Genomic DNA, 16076 nt, shown 5'->3' with positions numbered 1-16076 from the left:
AAAATGAAGATAAGATGACAGTTTATTGTTCCCCGTTGGGAAATTAGGTCATTGCAGTGGCAAAAGTAAAAAGAGAAAAAGACATGCAGTTTATAAAAAAGTAATTAAACAAATACGCAATAAAAAACAGTAAAAGGCTATAAAACAATAAAGCAGTAAAATAGAATGTAAACAATGTACATAATGTGAAAATGTGCACTGAATTCACATTAATAGTCTGCAGAGGGCCATATATACAATTTAAATCTCTTCTTAAAATTTACTTTTATCATTAAGCCTTTTTGTAATCTTTGCCTTTTATTCATTTTCATCCTGTTGCCTTGTCTGTTGTTTATTTATTCCATTTGTTTTTATCCCTATGGCTGGGTATATTTATTTTACCTTAATTTATTTTACTTCTAATTTATTACTGTTTTTCCACATTGATATTTCTGTTTTATTGATCTGTCCCTTATTTCTCTTGACTGTGAAGCACTTCATAACTTTGTTTTGAAAAGCTCTATATAAATAAAAATTATTATATTATATATATACATAAATGTGTCATGGCTTGCAGACTAGCGCAGTAAAGAAACTATGCCTTTATCAAATAAATACATATAGGCCTATATAACAGATATTACATAACATTACATTACGATATATTGCAGAATGTGCCTTTCAGATATATGCATTACCAGCTGTCCTATGTGAAAAAGCTCCAGGACAGAATTACCATATGTACAGAAAAAAAAGGCAGTGTACAAAACACATGTGCATTATAATCTGGTCACAGTATCAGAAAAGTGTCATATGTGCCGTCTCATGTGCAGAGAGTGTGCAGATATATGCAGAAAAGTGTCCACCTACAGTCCAGAGTGTAGGAATGCAGAGAGCAGTGCAGGATAGTCTGCAGAGTATCGTCAGTCCAGTGCAGCGCATTTTTCCTGCCTCCGCTCCCTCCTAGTTGGCTGAGAGTGGAGCTGCTTGGAACACGAAGCATTTTGATGGTTGTCAGCACAAAAGAGCACCTAAAGCGCTCTGTGTTGCACTTTGGAGGGATGAGGCGGAGGCTGAAGCTGCACCAGCTCACCATAGAGGCGATGGGAGGTGTTGTCTAGGATGGAGTTGAGTTTAGTCTTCATTCTCCCTTCTGCTAACACCTCCAGGGTGTCCAGGCTCAGCCCTACAACACAGCCAGCCTTCTTCACCACTTTGTTTATCTCTCCTGCATGCCCAGCCTTGATGCTGCCTCCCCAGCACGCTGCTATATACATTGAAAGACCTGAGCCTCTTCAAGAACAGCGTACTTTGCCCTCTCTTGTACAGTGCCACCATGTTATCAGTGCAGTCCATTTTGTTGTTGATGTGATCGCCCAGGTATTTGAAGGACAGCACCATCTCCGCCACTTCACCCTGGTTGGTGACGGTGTCGGTGCCTTCCTGCTCCGTCGGAAGTCCACTACCACCTCCTTTGTCTTGTTGAAGTTAAGCTGCAGATGGTTCTTCTCGCACCACTCAACGAAGCTCTCACTGATGCATCCAATAAAGGAGTCATCAGAGAACTTCTGGAGGTGGCATGACCCAGAGTTGAATCTGAAGTCTGAGGTGTAGAGGGTGAACTGTAAGGATGACAGTACAGTCTCCTGGTGTACTCATGCTACTCTTTAGTATGTCTGACGCACTGCTCCATAGGTGGACAAATTGCGGCCTGTCAAATAAATGGTCGATAATCCAGGACACCACGGTGTTGTCTACCTGCATCGCTCTGAGCTTCTCCCCAAGTAGGAAGAGCTGGATGGTGTTTAAATCACTGGAGAAGTCAAAAACATGACTCTCGCCGTGCTTCCTGGCCTCTCCAGGTGGAAATAAGTCCTGTGTAGCAGGTGTGCGATGGCATCATCCACACCTATGTTGGCCTGGTATGCAAACAACGGAGTGGGTCCAGGGAGTCTTTCACCCGGAGTCTGAGGTGCTGCAGGACCAGCGTATCGAAAGTCTTCATGATTTGGGAAGTCAGTGCCACGGGCCTGTAGTCATTCAAGACACTGGTGCATCCCTTCTTGTGCACTGGGACCAGGCAGAAGGTTTCCCACAGCGGGGACACCCTCTCCAGCCTCAGGGAGAGGTTCAAGAGGTGCTGGAAGACTTCTGCTAGTTGGCTGGAACATGACCTGAGCACCCTGGGGCTGGTGCCATCAGGACCAGCTGCCTTGCCTACATGGAGCCTCTCTAACTCCCTTCTCATCTGATTGACAGTGGAGTGGAGAGCGTGGGAACACTTTCAAGTTGTTTCTTTGAACCATGAAGTCGCTGCAGCAAATATTCCCACATTGCGTGAACGCAGCATGAGCTACAGTTGTGGAGTGGGACACTGAGGGAGAAAGAAAGACGCAGAAGAAACAAACACTCGTAGAAACTTCAATATTTTCATTTTTTACTGTTTAATTGGGTTTCCCCAGTTATGTCAGGCCTGCCTGAGTCACGTCTGCTGCCAAATGAATAGAAACGCTGGATGTAACTAGCTACAGTACAACTATCTCTATATACTTGACTTGGTGAAAACTGTAAACTTATTCTTTCAATTAGGTATTATATTTAGGTGTTGATAAAAAGTATCTATTGAATACATGTGAATGTTTTTTTGTTTGTTTTGGAAATTAGAATTCATCTGTTGTCTTTGTAGAACTTTTTAAATTATGAGCCAGAGTATCCTCCCCTAGATGGATAATTGTATCCCTAGAGGATCCCGAATGCTTTAGATGCTGTTCTTTGTTGCTTATAAATTTCTTTTCTGGATTATGCAGTTACTGTAATTACATTAGCATAGTTATTGCATCTGTGATTGTTTATTTTGCACCCTCAGGTTATCTAAACCTCTGGAGACAGGAAAAATGAAAAATAGGGCACATTTTCTTTAACAGACTGAAAGCTGAGATAAATCTGCAGAATATTTAGCTTGCCATGGTGCTGTTTGTGGTCATTGGAACAGATTTTAAGGTGTTCACAGAGGAACCCAAAAAAGATCAGTGTGTTGTGAGCATTCATCATCTAACATGCTGTATGTCCTTGTTGTTGCTGCAGGTCTGCGTGTGCTGCTGCTGTCAGGATGCTCCTGGGTGGCCGTCTCTGCTCTTTGCACCTCCAGCTGTCCTCTTCTGCGCACTTTGGATGTGCAGTGGGTTGAGGGACTGAAAGACGCCCAGATGAGGGACCTGTTGTCGCCTCCTACAGACAACAGGCCAGGTACCAGCCCACCATCCACTAGATGTTTCAAAATTATCTGAGGCATTAATGCCTAAAACAGTGATCATGGATTGTATGTAAAAGGAAATTAATGAGAAGATTAGGTTTGTGTCATTTTCAGTGCCGTCTGGTTCTTCTCCGAAAGTCTTATCAGATCTTGCAGTGCCTGTTATTTGATTTTACTGACTTTAAACTGCTGTCACGTCTAGCATCATAGCTATAAAACAATAACAATATCACAAAGTTTGAAAGTGACTGGACTGTTGCATAATGGAAAATTGCATGATTCTGAACAGCCAGTTGATCAGCTGATACCTATAAAATCTTCATTAAATAAAAACAAAAAAAACACCCGTCTTCCTCCACAAGGCAAATTCATATGTTGAAATATATAATTAATATAGATTGACTGTATAAAATAGATTAATCCTCTCTCTCCCTCTATCTTTCCTTCTCTCTCTTTCTCTCTATCTCTCCTCTTGCCCTCTTTTTGTCTTTGTAGGTCAGTTAGACAACAGGAGTAAGCTGCGTAACGTGGTGGACCTGCGCCTGGCGGGCCTGGACATCACGGACACCTCTCTGCGCTTCATCATCCGCTACATGCCCTTGTTATCCAAGCTGGACCTCAGCTACTGCAACCATGTCACTGACCAGTCGGTCAACATCCTGACAGCTGCAGGGACGACCACCAGAGACTCCCTCACTGACATCAACTTGTCAGGTAGGAGGCTGAACAGACTGTGACACTGTAGACTGTAGTGATAATAAAGAAATAAGTAACCAAGTTGTTGGATGTAAATCTGCCTGTTCTACTTGCTCCATCTCATAGCTGATTTCTGACTTCATCAGATACATTTCATGAATTACAATAAAGAGGTAACACCAAAAAGTTGAGAGGTGCTGATCAATGGAAAAAAAATAGAAAAAGTGTGTCACACACAAGATCAGCTCCTGATCTTGAAGAAGGCCACAGGGCCAAAACGTCAACAAATAAAGAATATTCTCTATGGCGCTGGAATGTGCGACACACTTTTTCTTGTTTTTTTTACATTTCATGAATTATCATCTCTGTCTACAGGGGGCAATATGCTTCCAATGAACTTATAAATCAATTCCATAGATGTAAATAAAATCATATTTTTCTCTACGTAATGCTGTTCCTTCAGAGGCATGAGATTAAGTAAAAATAGGTTTTGCCATTTATTACAAAGAGAGGAGCTGTTCAACAAGTGCCATAAATAATCAGGCCCCATGGTTCTTGTCTTCCAGAGAGAGTGTAATGCTATTAAATGAAACACATTACAGTTATGGACGGAGCAAATAGACTTCCTGATGGGTGCAACAGTCTCCACGTTCTCTACTGTCTGCCTCTCATCCCAACTGAAGCACATCAAAACACTGCTCACCATAATGCGGCCTTTGGGCTTGATGTCCCAGAATATCCTAAAGGATTGATTAAGCCATGTGTTTAACAGCTCATGTCCGTACAGGTGACCTGTTCTGCATCACTGGTTCTTTTTCTCCTAACCTCGTTTCTCCCTGTAGTTTGCAACAGGGTCACCGACCAGTCGCTGACCTACTTCAAGCGCTGTGGAAGCATATGCCATATAGACCTGCGCTACTGTAAGCAGGTGACCAAGGAGGGATGTGAACAGTTCATTGCAGAGATGTCAGTCAGTGTACAGTTTGGACTGATAGAAGAGAAACTACTGCGAAAGCTCAGTTAGGCAGAAGAGCGTTGAAAACTGCACCACATGCACAAGTGGTAATACTACTGTCCACATGGAGGCAGCAGATGACTGTATTTTTGTGGAGAAGCGGGTTGTGCTTCACAACCTCTGTGGGCTCTACCAGGCACGGGGTGTCTGTTTCTGTAAAACTTGATCTTAAGGGAACCTGCGCTGCTAAGCCAGAATGTTTTGTAAAAATGGAAATTTTAACCCGTGGAGGCGAACAGGATGCCACTTTTCGCTGGAATATTGCAAAAATGTTTTTTGTTGTTGCTGTTGTTTTTCTGAAATCTTTGCACCTGTTTTTAAGTTATTTATTTCTTCAGATGAACTGTTTATGTACCGTATTATGATCATGTTTTGGTGTTCATAGACTATTTTTTGTTCCAATGCAACGGTAATGCATTATAGAATAATATTTTTGTATCAGAAAGTGTTTCATACATTTATGTGCAGTATTGAATGCACTGGTGTACTATATAGTACCATATAAATTGATAATCAATCTGCATTACTGTTAAGCTTTTTATCGTTGAGAGGCAAAAGTCGGGGATTTATTGCCAATACAGTAGGATGGTAGCTTGTGTTTGTGTAAGTGTTTTTATATTTTATTTTTATGTGCCAGTGTTCTGTTTCTTATTGGACAAAGGTACTATACTTTTTGCTTTTCATAAGACTGTGTACTATAGTACTATGTCCAGTTTTAATATCTAGACGAAAAAGTTAAAAAGTTATTTGCACTGGTAGAAATGAATACATGAATGTATTCATATATATATATATATATATATATACGTATATATATATATATATATATATATATGTGTGTGTGTGTGTGTATATGTATATATATATATATATATATATATATATATATATATATATATATGTATATATATGTATATATATATATAAATATATATATACGTATAGCTAGCAGATTTTTTCAAAGCCAAGATGTTTTCCTTATTCTGCTTATAGTTTGTAACTATGGGACATATTAAGACATAACTGCATACTAAGGTCTCTGTCAGTCTCCAGACACATCACACCTGAGTATTATTGGTGCTTTGTGAAGGGAATCCTTTTAGCTCTGCATGCAGCAAAGAAATCTATTCACACAGCAATCAATAGATTTAGTAACTGTCAAACAATACAGTCATGTGTTTCCCCATCTTTAGCTGAAATGTTCTTTACTCTTAATAAGGAATTCCACTGAAATAGACATCTTTAAAAACGTATTTCTTAAAAGTTTTTGTTTTCTCGTTTTATGGCTTTTGAGTTGGGAGTTGTAAAGCATTGCCTAAATTGCTTGAAGAACATTTTATACACAATATTGTCCCCATGCCTATATTAATAAATCAAATAAATATTTTAAGTCATGTAAAATTCTTAAACATTGGGACGGGAACATGAGAAGAAATTTCAGGAACTGCAATTTGATGATGTCATAGGATAGCATTTTCTCAACTCAACAAAAAAAAAAAACTTTCGGAAACTTTTGCAAAAAAGTCAATTTCAGTGGAATTCCCCTTTAATGGGGATATATGGTTCTGTGGAGGGAAGTTTTGATAAATTTGTTTTTTTTAATTAAAATATAAAGTTACCATGTCTCTTGGGTACAATATGACATATTTTAGTACATTTATGTGAATAGTCTTAACTGTACATAATGTATAAGTAAAGCCTTTAGGAAAAATTACACACATGACTTTTGAGATATTAAATTCCTTTTAAATACTAAGTTGCCAAAATTTGGTTGTCATTTTTTGTTAATTTTTAAAACGTTCTCTATAAGTGACATAACATTATGTTGATACTAGAATATAACTTTTTCACGCTCAGAAATACATATGTTATTGGATTTGGATTATTACTTAGATTACTTTACCATATGCCAGCTGCTGTGCTGACTATGAGTAGCCTTGCCAACCAATATTGACGGTTTAAGATTAAACTGAACGCACCATATCGCCGATTACAGAAAGAAGAGCAGGGTTTTACTTACTGGTTTAAAGTACTGCATTTTATTGAATCTAATAAATCATTTTCTCTTGTTTACCAAAATAAAAAGGTTCAACATTCCAAAATATAAAGATCCAGGATTATGAGTGCTCATGATATCCTCCTACTCTGATATAGCTGCCCATGAATAACATCTTTGAGAAACAGCAGCATCAACAAACAGGCTTACAGAGTGACAGTGTTACAGTGCATGGTGTCAATGTCACTTTTGGATCTGAAGCAGACTAGGACAAGAATGCTAGAAAGCAAGATCATGACGCAACTTTAATTGTGAGATGTGACATGATCAGAGGACTCTGTTTTTGATTGTTAAGTGAGAAAATCATCTGACCAAATCCAGTGGATATACATTCTGAAAAATGGCATATTTTAAAACCTCCATACTAATTACAATTTTAAACAAATTATATTAAGTCTCCCAAATAAATGGAAAAATATACATTTAATAATAACTTATCAGTAAACAACAATATAAGCTATCTATGCGATTCACTTAACAGCAATCAGCTTTTTTTGTCTATGTTAACATACCGCAGGCATACGTAGATATTTTAGTAGTAGTAAACTGGATCTCATGACAGGAAAACAAGTGTTTCATTTGCATAAACAGGTTAAAGTAAACCAGGTTTTGGAATCTGCTTCCTCTCCCTCTCATGGTATACTGGATGTTTCAAAGGACACCTCAACAACATGACAAAAGGTTTTGTTACGCTCTGAACAGAGGAAGTAGCACCTGATACCTACTGTATAAGTTTCAACACAGTAATGGACAACACAATCAAACAAGACACTTGGTAGACTTGGGAATGGAATGATATTGCTTGGTGCGAGTTATTTAAGATCAAGAACGATGGCCAGTTCTTTTAAATATAGATGAAAATGACACAGGAATGTACTGCAGCACATGGAGTGAACAGCATATTGTAGGTCACTTCAGTAGACGCCATAAAATGGTGTCACTCAATACGACCTCAATGCTGCTCACATCTGTGCCCTTAATTTTAGATGTGGAGATGGAAACACAATAATAATCAGATCAGCCTCCTTCACACAATGAGGGAGTTCAAAGGTTCATATCGTCGCTGTTGGGTGAAAACGTCCCATCTCCAATTTTGGTAATTTTCATGTTTTAACTTTAACTGAAGGATCACATGCTCTTCTTTCGGTTGAGACATTTCTACAACCCTTTGGTTCATGAAACCCTTTCAAAGCTAATTAAACTCAAAATGCATGGACATCAAGCTAAAAACAAGGCTGTTTTTCTTAGAAAGAGTTTGGACATACAAGGTTTTCACCTGAACACTTTATATCCTATTGTTCATTTGAGAAAACTGAGACAAAAAAACGTAACTATCACACCAAGCTTGCTGGTTATGAGATGCATATATTGTGAAATCCAAATACAACTGATTGAAGGCATGAGGTTTGGCACCTTACACCCTCCCGTGTGTAAGACAAGACGACGAGGTGCATGTACTCTGGTGATGCTATTCTGATTAATGGATGGACAGTTCCTCATACACATAGAAGGGTCTTTTTTTTCTGATATTGCACATCCTAAAGAACACTGAGGGAGATACACGGTGTGGTGTGGCATCAATGTGTAAACCATATCGACTCTAACCCTGGGATAGCGTCTCTTTAGTCACTATTACAGCTTCTCTCCACCGCACACAGAACAACCAATCCACTTCAAGTATGCACGAGACCGCCTCCTCTCCACTCCTCTCCTGCTTGTAAATCAGGAGAATAAAAACCAAACTCTCAAACGAAACGCTGTAAAAGAACGGAGAATAGAGGGCAGAGAGTGGTGGAGGGGTTCTGCTTGTGGCAGCGAGAGACCGAAGAGAGAGAGTGAGTGTCCCAGTGCAGCTGATGACAGTCCACAGCGGTGAGAGAGTCCACTGGGGAGGAGAAGGAGGAGGCGCGGGATGGGAGCAGGAGTTAGTAGGGGGGTAACAAAGTGTGGTAGGCCGTAGGCAACTGTCTGGCTCCGAGGCCCGAGCGGGCACAGAGACGGGGGGTGGGGTGGGTGCACACGCCTGCCGCAGCACGAGGCCCTGGGGGACATGCACAGCCCGGTCATTCTTTACTGATAATTCGGGTCTTGAACATGTGCTCGCCCGAGGCAGCTCCGGCGCGCGCACACACACACAAGAGGTTTTAAGACTTGAAGACGTGCACGGCCCGCACCACGTACTGCCTGCAGATGGGGCACTCGCTCATCCTCTTTCCACATTTGGTACAGGTTACCATGTGACCACATTCCAGCAACACACAGTCAATGACGGCGTCCATGCAGATGCGGCACAGGTTGTCATCGGAGGCCAGCTGAGCTTTCACGACATCTGCGGATGGAATAATGTGAAGTTAGTTTTCGGTTACAGTGGTTCTCCCTTAACAAACTGTGCGTCGGAGAGGCCGATGATGTTGTATTTCACAAGTACAGATGCTCTACAGTCCCACGGCGCCTAGCTAGGTGTGCAGCATCAACTGACCAGCAGTGAGGAGGGGCTGTAACTCACGAAATGCATCATTTCAATCGGTGATCGGATCATGATCGGCCAATCACACTGTTAAACTTGTTACTACTCTCATCAGCATCGGCACTGCCAATTGAAATCTGAGAGAAGGCATGACAGCACATAAAGAGGGCAGTGTGCAGCAGGCGGACATCACCAATCAGATGTCGAGGACGGATTGTGGGAGTTTACCAAAGATTCCTGTATGGTTGTGTGAAAATTCCTAACTTTGTTAAATGGCCACAAAACTGTTATCTCAGTTAGATACTACCCAGTAAACCAAAGAAAACAAAAAACAAAGCAATTATTTTAAGGTCTGCAAATTAATTAGTGCACTGGTATTCAGGGGTTAAGTGTCTGTCTGATCAACTGACTGACCTGAATTTGGCATCTTGCGCCGTGGGAAAAAGCTAATAAGGCTGCAGCATATCTGGTATCCCTCCAGATCTGCACTTAGCATTCTGTATTAAGTAGGCTAATATCATCCTCAAGCCCTTTGTACCAGCAAAGGCTCTCTCTAGGAACGCATGCTTGCAAATGTGATTACACCTGATGGAGACATGCTGCTACTAAAATAATATGATGGGTCGTAAAGAGGTAAAAGCTCTCAGAGACCACATTAATGACAGGATGAGAGACGGTCCTTAAGGACAGAGTGAGATGATGCACGCTGAAAGAGGCACACCAGTGACAGAATGCGGAGAAAGAAACTGAATCAGGCAGGAGGAGGGAATGACACTAAGGATCAAGATGATGAAATACAGAATGATGTAAGGGATCAAGTAGGTAAATTGGCCGCAGCATGCCTTTACTGCTGCAGTAGAAAGTCATATATCAGATAATTGCATGTGCAGTATATCTGTGCAGGGAGGAGATGGTAGAGGTGCGGTGACGTGCCTTCGCATAGAAAAACATCTTACCTCCGACTCCACTGTTGCAGACAGGTGGAGGATATGCTACCACTTGATTTACATATGAGAATGGGCAAAAAACTATTATTAGCGTAAGATACAAGGAAGATACCCTTAAAAACTATTTTGCAACCTCAAATTATGCATTAAATTCTACTGTACCACATAATAACAGGTAACTAAATGTATTTGCATGTAGACACTTGCCATATATTTCACCTAGGTAATTTGATAGTACGATCAAACAAGAATATTTACCTGCAGTTATGGTGTTGCTCACATTTTCCACTAGAAGAAAAAGGAAAAAGAAGTGTTTTTCTCACACACAAAATCTCAGGTCACACTTCTGAATCTAAAAAGACTGCAATAAGTCACAGAAACGAGGACAATACAGCTGGCACTGGATGGATATATTGGGAAGGTAGTCCTAGTTTTTTCAATTCAAAAAAATGCTTACTGGATTTCCTGTTCTGCTCATTTTCTCTGTAGAGGCGATGCACTCGCTCCAGCAGCTCCCATTTCTCGCAGCAGCCAGAGTAATTGACAAAGTTCCTGGCGAGAATCTCTTTGAGCTGGCGGACGGAGAGGTTTTCTATCGCCTCCTCGGTGTCCAGATCAGAGAGCGAGGCCCTGATCCTCCTCTGTGTCGCCGGGCTGACCTGCGGGCCGCACAGGGATTGGAGCTGTGAGGACAAGCTCAACGGCCGGACTGGATTCCCTGAAAGCCTCTTGGTGCTAAAATAAACTTTTCCACTTTCCACTTCCAGTATAAATTCTGTTCAGTAGATGTAACAAAGACGTATCTCACCTCTATGATATTTTCAGTAGGCTCCAGGTTCAAGAGGGACACTGTTGGAGTATCCCCATGCTCCTGAGATCGAACGCAAAACAACAATTTAAAGACAATTAAGATCAGTTTAAATTTTCAAAAGGGTGTTTCCCTTTCACTCTTCACACCTAATAAGATGTACCTTCTTTACTGTAAGTGAATTTAATTACCCAATCACTCCACTTGAAGCTTGAGCTTTTTGACTAATTAGCTGGTAAATAATATGAAGACAAACAATACAGACAAACATGTTTTTCACAAACATGGCTGCCGTACTTCTGCAGGGTATAGCTTGATTCTCACCTTTGCCAGCAATGTTAAAAAGCTAACTTTCTGTCACCCATAACTCTGTCTGTGATCACTAATTTTGTGTTTCAACATAATGTATAACAAACACAGGTGCTGTCACTGACATATGTTTCTGTTTCTGTTGTCAGACACTGCACCACTATAAGAAAAGTGATTTGATCGAGGGTCACAAAATGCTAACAGTACAGAAATTAGCATTAGCCTTGGTTAGCCAATTAGCATTTTGTGACCCTCAATCACAGTGACTTACGCAGTCGTCTGACAACAGGAACAGAAAGATATGTCAATGACAGCACCATCTATATTTACCCACACAATCACAAAGCGCATTGTACCTGATCACAATTTACTATGTCTTCCAGCCCCATATGACCATCACTAACATGATAAAAATGACCTCACAGCTGTCTGCTTTGGTAATAGTTCTCAAAACTGTATGTGAAGCCATTGAGATATTTAATGAAAGAAAAGGGATATTTAAACACTGTCTTGGTTCAATTTGCAGCAGCTCTCAACTCAGCAATTAATTATTCACTTTGAAGGTGGAGGTTGGGAATTTGCTGGCTGAAACGAGAATAAACGGAGCTACAGAATGCAGTTAAGAGTTTGGTATGGGTATGTAGCCCTGTATTTTCTCAGCCATGTATGTGCATTGAGGAGAAGTTACAAAACAGAATACTCCACTCCTCTCTGTGTTCTTGTATCTAACAAAACGGAACTAGCTAATGGCTACAATAAGCTTTTACTGTGTGATATCAAGCTGAAGCAGGGAGCAAACTCTGCCTCTCCCCATCTCCTTCTCTGTCTCTCTCCACTTCATCACATTCCAGCAGACCAGTCAGTTACCACCATCTTCCCAGAATGTGGATGTGTTAATAATGCATCTGTCGGCCTGGTGGTGCTAGATGCCTCCCCTTGCCCAGATGTCATACTTTTGCTCACTCAAGGCATCCCAGAGACCAAAACACGACCAGCAGCCTCGGCCCATGCAAAGTGCCAAACTTCTAGTCTGGAGCTGAATGTAAAAGGTTGCTTTGACTTTATCTTAGATTTCATACAACCATATCAAAGAATATAACAAACAGATGAAAGTAATATCTCTAGGATTCATACCTGGGATAATGCCAGAAATTAGTTTTATCTTTACATAGATTACAGAAAATTGGCAAAAAACCTGCTGGGTTTTTGCATCAAAATCATTTTTCTTGTATAACCACACCTTTAGCTTACAGTTTGGTTGTAAGAACATGATTTACACCTGAGGACCTTTTATAAACAAGCCTACATGTGCCACAACAAGAGGAGAGTCTTTTGATGTTCAGACGCCTAAAATGAGAACTGAGAGATGATCCAGGGACAGATGAGAGCAGGAACGTAGTGTTTTCTCTCTGCTGTTTGGTTGCAGCTGTGACGCTGGGGGGAGTTATCAACCTGTGTGTTTGTTACGTAACGGACTCAGCCTAACAGAACTAAAAAAGGCAAAGGACTTAAGCCCCGTCGCTGGCTGGTCTGAGGGCTGTGTAGACACAGCAAACGCAGCTGTTTCCAGCTTTCACATGGACATTAGACCAACGCTGTAGTGCTTAGCATTTTTCATGTGGAGGTGAAAATGAATCCAGAGAAATGTAGCAGATGCTCAGTGTGAAACAATTAAAAACAAAGCACCGGACCAGACACAAACCAGAGCAAAAAAGCAAACAATACCGTATAACCAGACACCAAAAAAGAAATAATAAATAAATCTGATCTAAATAAAGCATCTAGTTAATTGTCATACTGATAGGGGCACCTTTGAAATTAATTATCTGGGATAAAAGGAGGACAGATGCCAAAGATGCAAGGCATATGGAAATGAGTGGAGGGGCAAATATGTTTGTAGTATATGTGTGTGTTTGTGCATGTATGTGTGTGTGGCCACAGAGTATACATAATCCTGAGAGCCTAGTGCTGTATGCATGTATGGACCAAACAGCGGCTGTGTGTTTTTGTGTGTGCACAAGCTGCCACACCTGGCTGGTGGTCCCTGAGCTGTCACTCCGGCTGAGCGCGTCTCCCTGAGAGGCGGAGAGGACTGACTGTTCAGAGGTGGAGCGTGTGGCGGAGGGGGGCGAGGCGTGCAGCGAGTGGGGGAGCGAGTGCAGACTGTCTGTGTCATCTCCCTCCTCTTCTTCGTCCACCTCGTGCGCCTCCTCCTCCTCCTCCTCCTCTTCCTCCTCCTCCTCCTCGTCCTCTTCCTCCACTGGTCTCGGGGTCTCCCCTGCCCCCTGATGACAGAGCACCAGGTCCACCAGGTCCTCTTTCTCCCTGCAAGTGTCTGTGGGGATGTTGCGCAGCAGCAGGTACTGGCGTAGGTCTTTTACGCGCAGCTGCATGAGCCGAGGCCTCTGGAAGGCCGTGCTGCGCAGCAGGTGGCAGGTGGTGCAACAGCGCAGGTTCTCCTGCAGCACTGAGCACAGGGCACAGAAACTCTTCTTACAATCACAGCAGATGTGCTGTTGGGGGGAGCAGAGATGGAGAGACAGACAGACAGACAGACAGACAGACAGACAGACAGACAGACAGACAGAGGAAGAAAGTCACGTGAACAGCCATTGCATTTCTTCTGACTGGAGCAGCCAGTCTTCCTCATAGTAATTTCATTTTCAATATCATTGTTTAACAAACTGTGTTGAATGTCTTTTTTGCTACATTCAATACCTGCCTCCTGTTTGCATATTTCATTATTTACCCTTCATGCCAATTTTGATGCTTAGCGTATCCGACTACTTGAAGAGACTTAACTGGTTTGAGCTCAGGAACATGCAAATTGGACCAAATGATGCACTAAACAGATCATTGGGGCTGCTATTTGAAGCACATTGAATTTGCCCTGTGTATGAAATGTGCTATATAAATAAAGTTTGCCTTGCCTTGCAATGATAGTAGCATTGCTTTAGTTTGCAAGAGAATGATCCATCAGAACTAGTATCACAACAATAATTAGTGTGAAAATTCTATATGTACAATTTTTAATCACTGGATATTGTAAACTGAGATTCCCGTGGAGTCAAGTGACTTATTTTTGTATTACTGCTAATGAGGGAAATCTTGTAAACCAACAAGACAACTTCAATCCAAAATAAGGGTTCATTATCTGTGTGCTTCATAATTTTCTAGGAAAGTGAAGTGAAGAAAAGAAAAACAAACAATCTGGAACGCCTGGTGATGTCTGACATTTTAGAGGCTTATCAATGTCTCCTGAAACAGAGCAGATGAGTAGACTGACAAGTTGAATGGGCAGGGAAGAAGGTCGGCTATGGCAGGGAATGTTTCCTTATCACTGGTGTGCAAATATGCTGCGGCCCACCAAAAGCACATATCCACCGCGACAGATACTTTCTTCAATCATTCCTGTTAATCCCTTGGCACCTCTTCTTTTACTATGAAAATATCATGCTGACACATTAATGTGTGTATCCAGGGATTCGACCTGCCATCGGAATGGCAACTGGTGTGAGGATATAGATAGAGCTATCTGAAGCGGAGAGCTGAGAGAACGCACTCCAGGGCTTTCATCAGTGGCTCAGTGTGTCCTGCTGCCAGACAGAGCGCAGATAGGCTCTGCCATTAAACTGTGACATGTCTGGCTGTGCAGGGACCCTGGAAGGGCCAGGACGAGGAAGTATGCCATACGTAGTTAATATTTCATGCCTCGCTTCCAAATTTAGAGAAATCTGTCTCCATTGTCCATATCAAACCATCCAGGCCGTTCTTTCGTTTGACCAGAGGAACATCACCGCTCCTGGCGCCGCCACCGTTGTCATTACCACCACTCTCATCCGTACAGCTGTATTACCTTGCGTCTGAAGACAGAGAAGGCCAGTCCACAGGCCTTACATAACTGTCCGGCGCTCCCTGAGCTGGTGGGGGGGTAGGTGGAGTACCCAGCGCTGGGGGCGAAGCGGAAGGGCCCGGCCCCTGCTCCGAACCCCGGCTGCTGCGCCCGCACCGTGCCCGTGCCCATCACCTCGTTCAGCAGCCCACAGCATGACGCCCACATGGACGATGCCCCCGCCTACACACACACACACACACACACACACACACACACACACACACACACACACACACAGAGTTTTAGAGACTTGTAAAACAGAAGAGAAGTCCAGATTGCTAATTAGGGCAACCCCTCTGCATCATCATTGACAGAAAGGTAACTGTCTTCATTATGCACATTATGCATTATTCACAAAGATTTCACAGCGCTTCTGTGTAAGCTTCAGATGCTTCTTCCTTTATGATATTCCTTCCAGGTTTTTTTTCAGCTGTCTTTCACTCTGTGGGATGTGAGAACATTCATGATTATTTAAAAGTACATGATGGCACCCGGTGTACTCATAATAGTGTCCTTTGAACAGAGTGAGGAGCAGTGTACCCTATACAGCCAAAAAGACCACATAATGAGGTTCTCTCTTTTGGTTCTGGTGAGAATAGAGAGGAGGAATGAGAGAGAGAGAGACAGAGAGAGAGAGGGAGAAAGAATCTG

The 16076-nt window shown here is 42.0% G+C and overlaps 2 protein-coding genes across 2 annotated transcripts in view; one reads left to right on the top strand and one right to left on the bottom strand.

Annotated features, from left to right (window-relative positions):
• The window catches only part of kdm2bb (lysine (K)-specific demethylase 2Bb), a 31928-nt gene extending 26262 nt beyond the window's left edge, over window positions 1–5666 (top strand). Inside the window, exons 21-23 of the mRNA XM_071520597.1 lie at window positions 3064–3225; window positions 3728–3946; window positions 4771–5666. Of these exons, the coding sequence (XP_071376698.1) occupies window positions 3064–3225; window positions 3728–3946; window positions 4771–4952 (563 nt within the window). The 3' untranslated portion in view covers window positions 4953–5666. The remainder of the gene's footprint in view (window positions 1–3063; window positions 3226–3727; window positions 3947–4770) is intronic.
• Window positions 5667–9017: 3351 nt separating this feature from the next.
• Window positions 9018–15590, bottom strand: rnf34b (ring finger protein 34b). The gene is made up of 6 exons (XM_071520605.1): window positions 15387–15590; window positions 13561–14043; window positions 11222–11284; window positions 10871–11072; window positions 10672–10701; window positions 9018–9328 (listed from the first exon to the last, which is right to left on the bottom strand). Exons 1-6 carry the CDS (start codon window positions 15588–15590, stop codon window positions 9144–9146), a joined length of 1167 nt encoding a protein of 388 aa, XP_071376706.1. The 3' UTR covers window positions 9018–9143.
• Window positions 15591–16076: the final 486 nt, after the last annotated feature.

The sequence above is a fragment of the Centroberyx affinis genome, unplaced genomic scaffold (assembly GCF_046629955.1).
Source record: "Centroberyx affinis isolate AG114_WGS23_722 - 3 ecotype Tasmania unplaced genomic scaffold, CSIRO-AGI_Caff_v1 ptg000813l_1, whole genome shotgun sequence".
In the NCBI taxonomy this organism is placed as follows: Eukaryota; Metazoa; Chordata; class Actinopteri; order Beryciformes; family Berycidae; genus Centroberyx; species Centroberyx affinis.
Note: the sequence above shows the minus strand (reverse complement) of the source record. Positions and strands in the feature narration are given on the sequence as shown.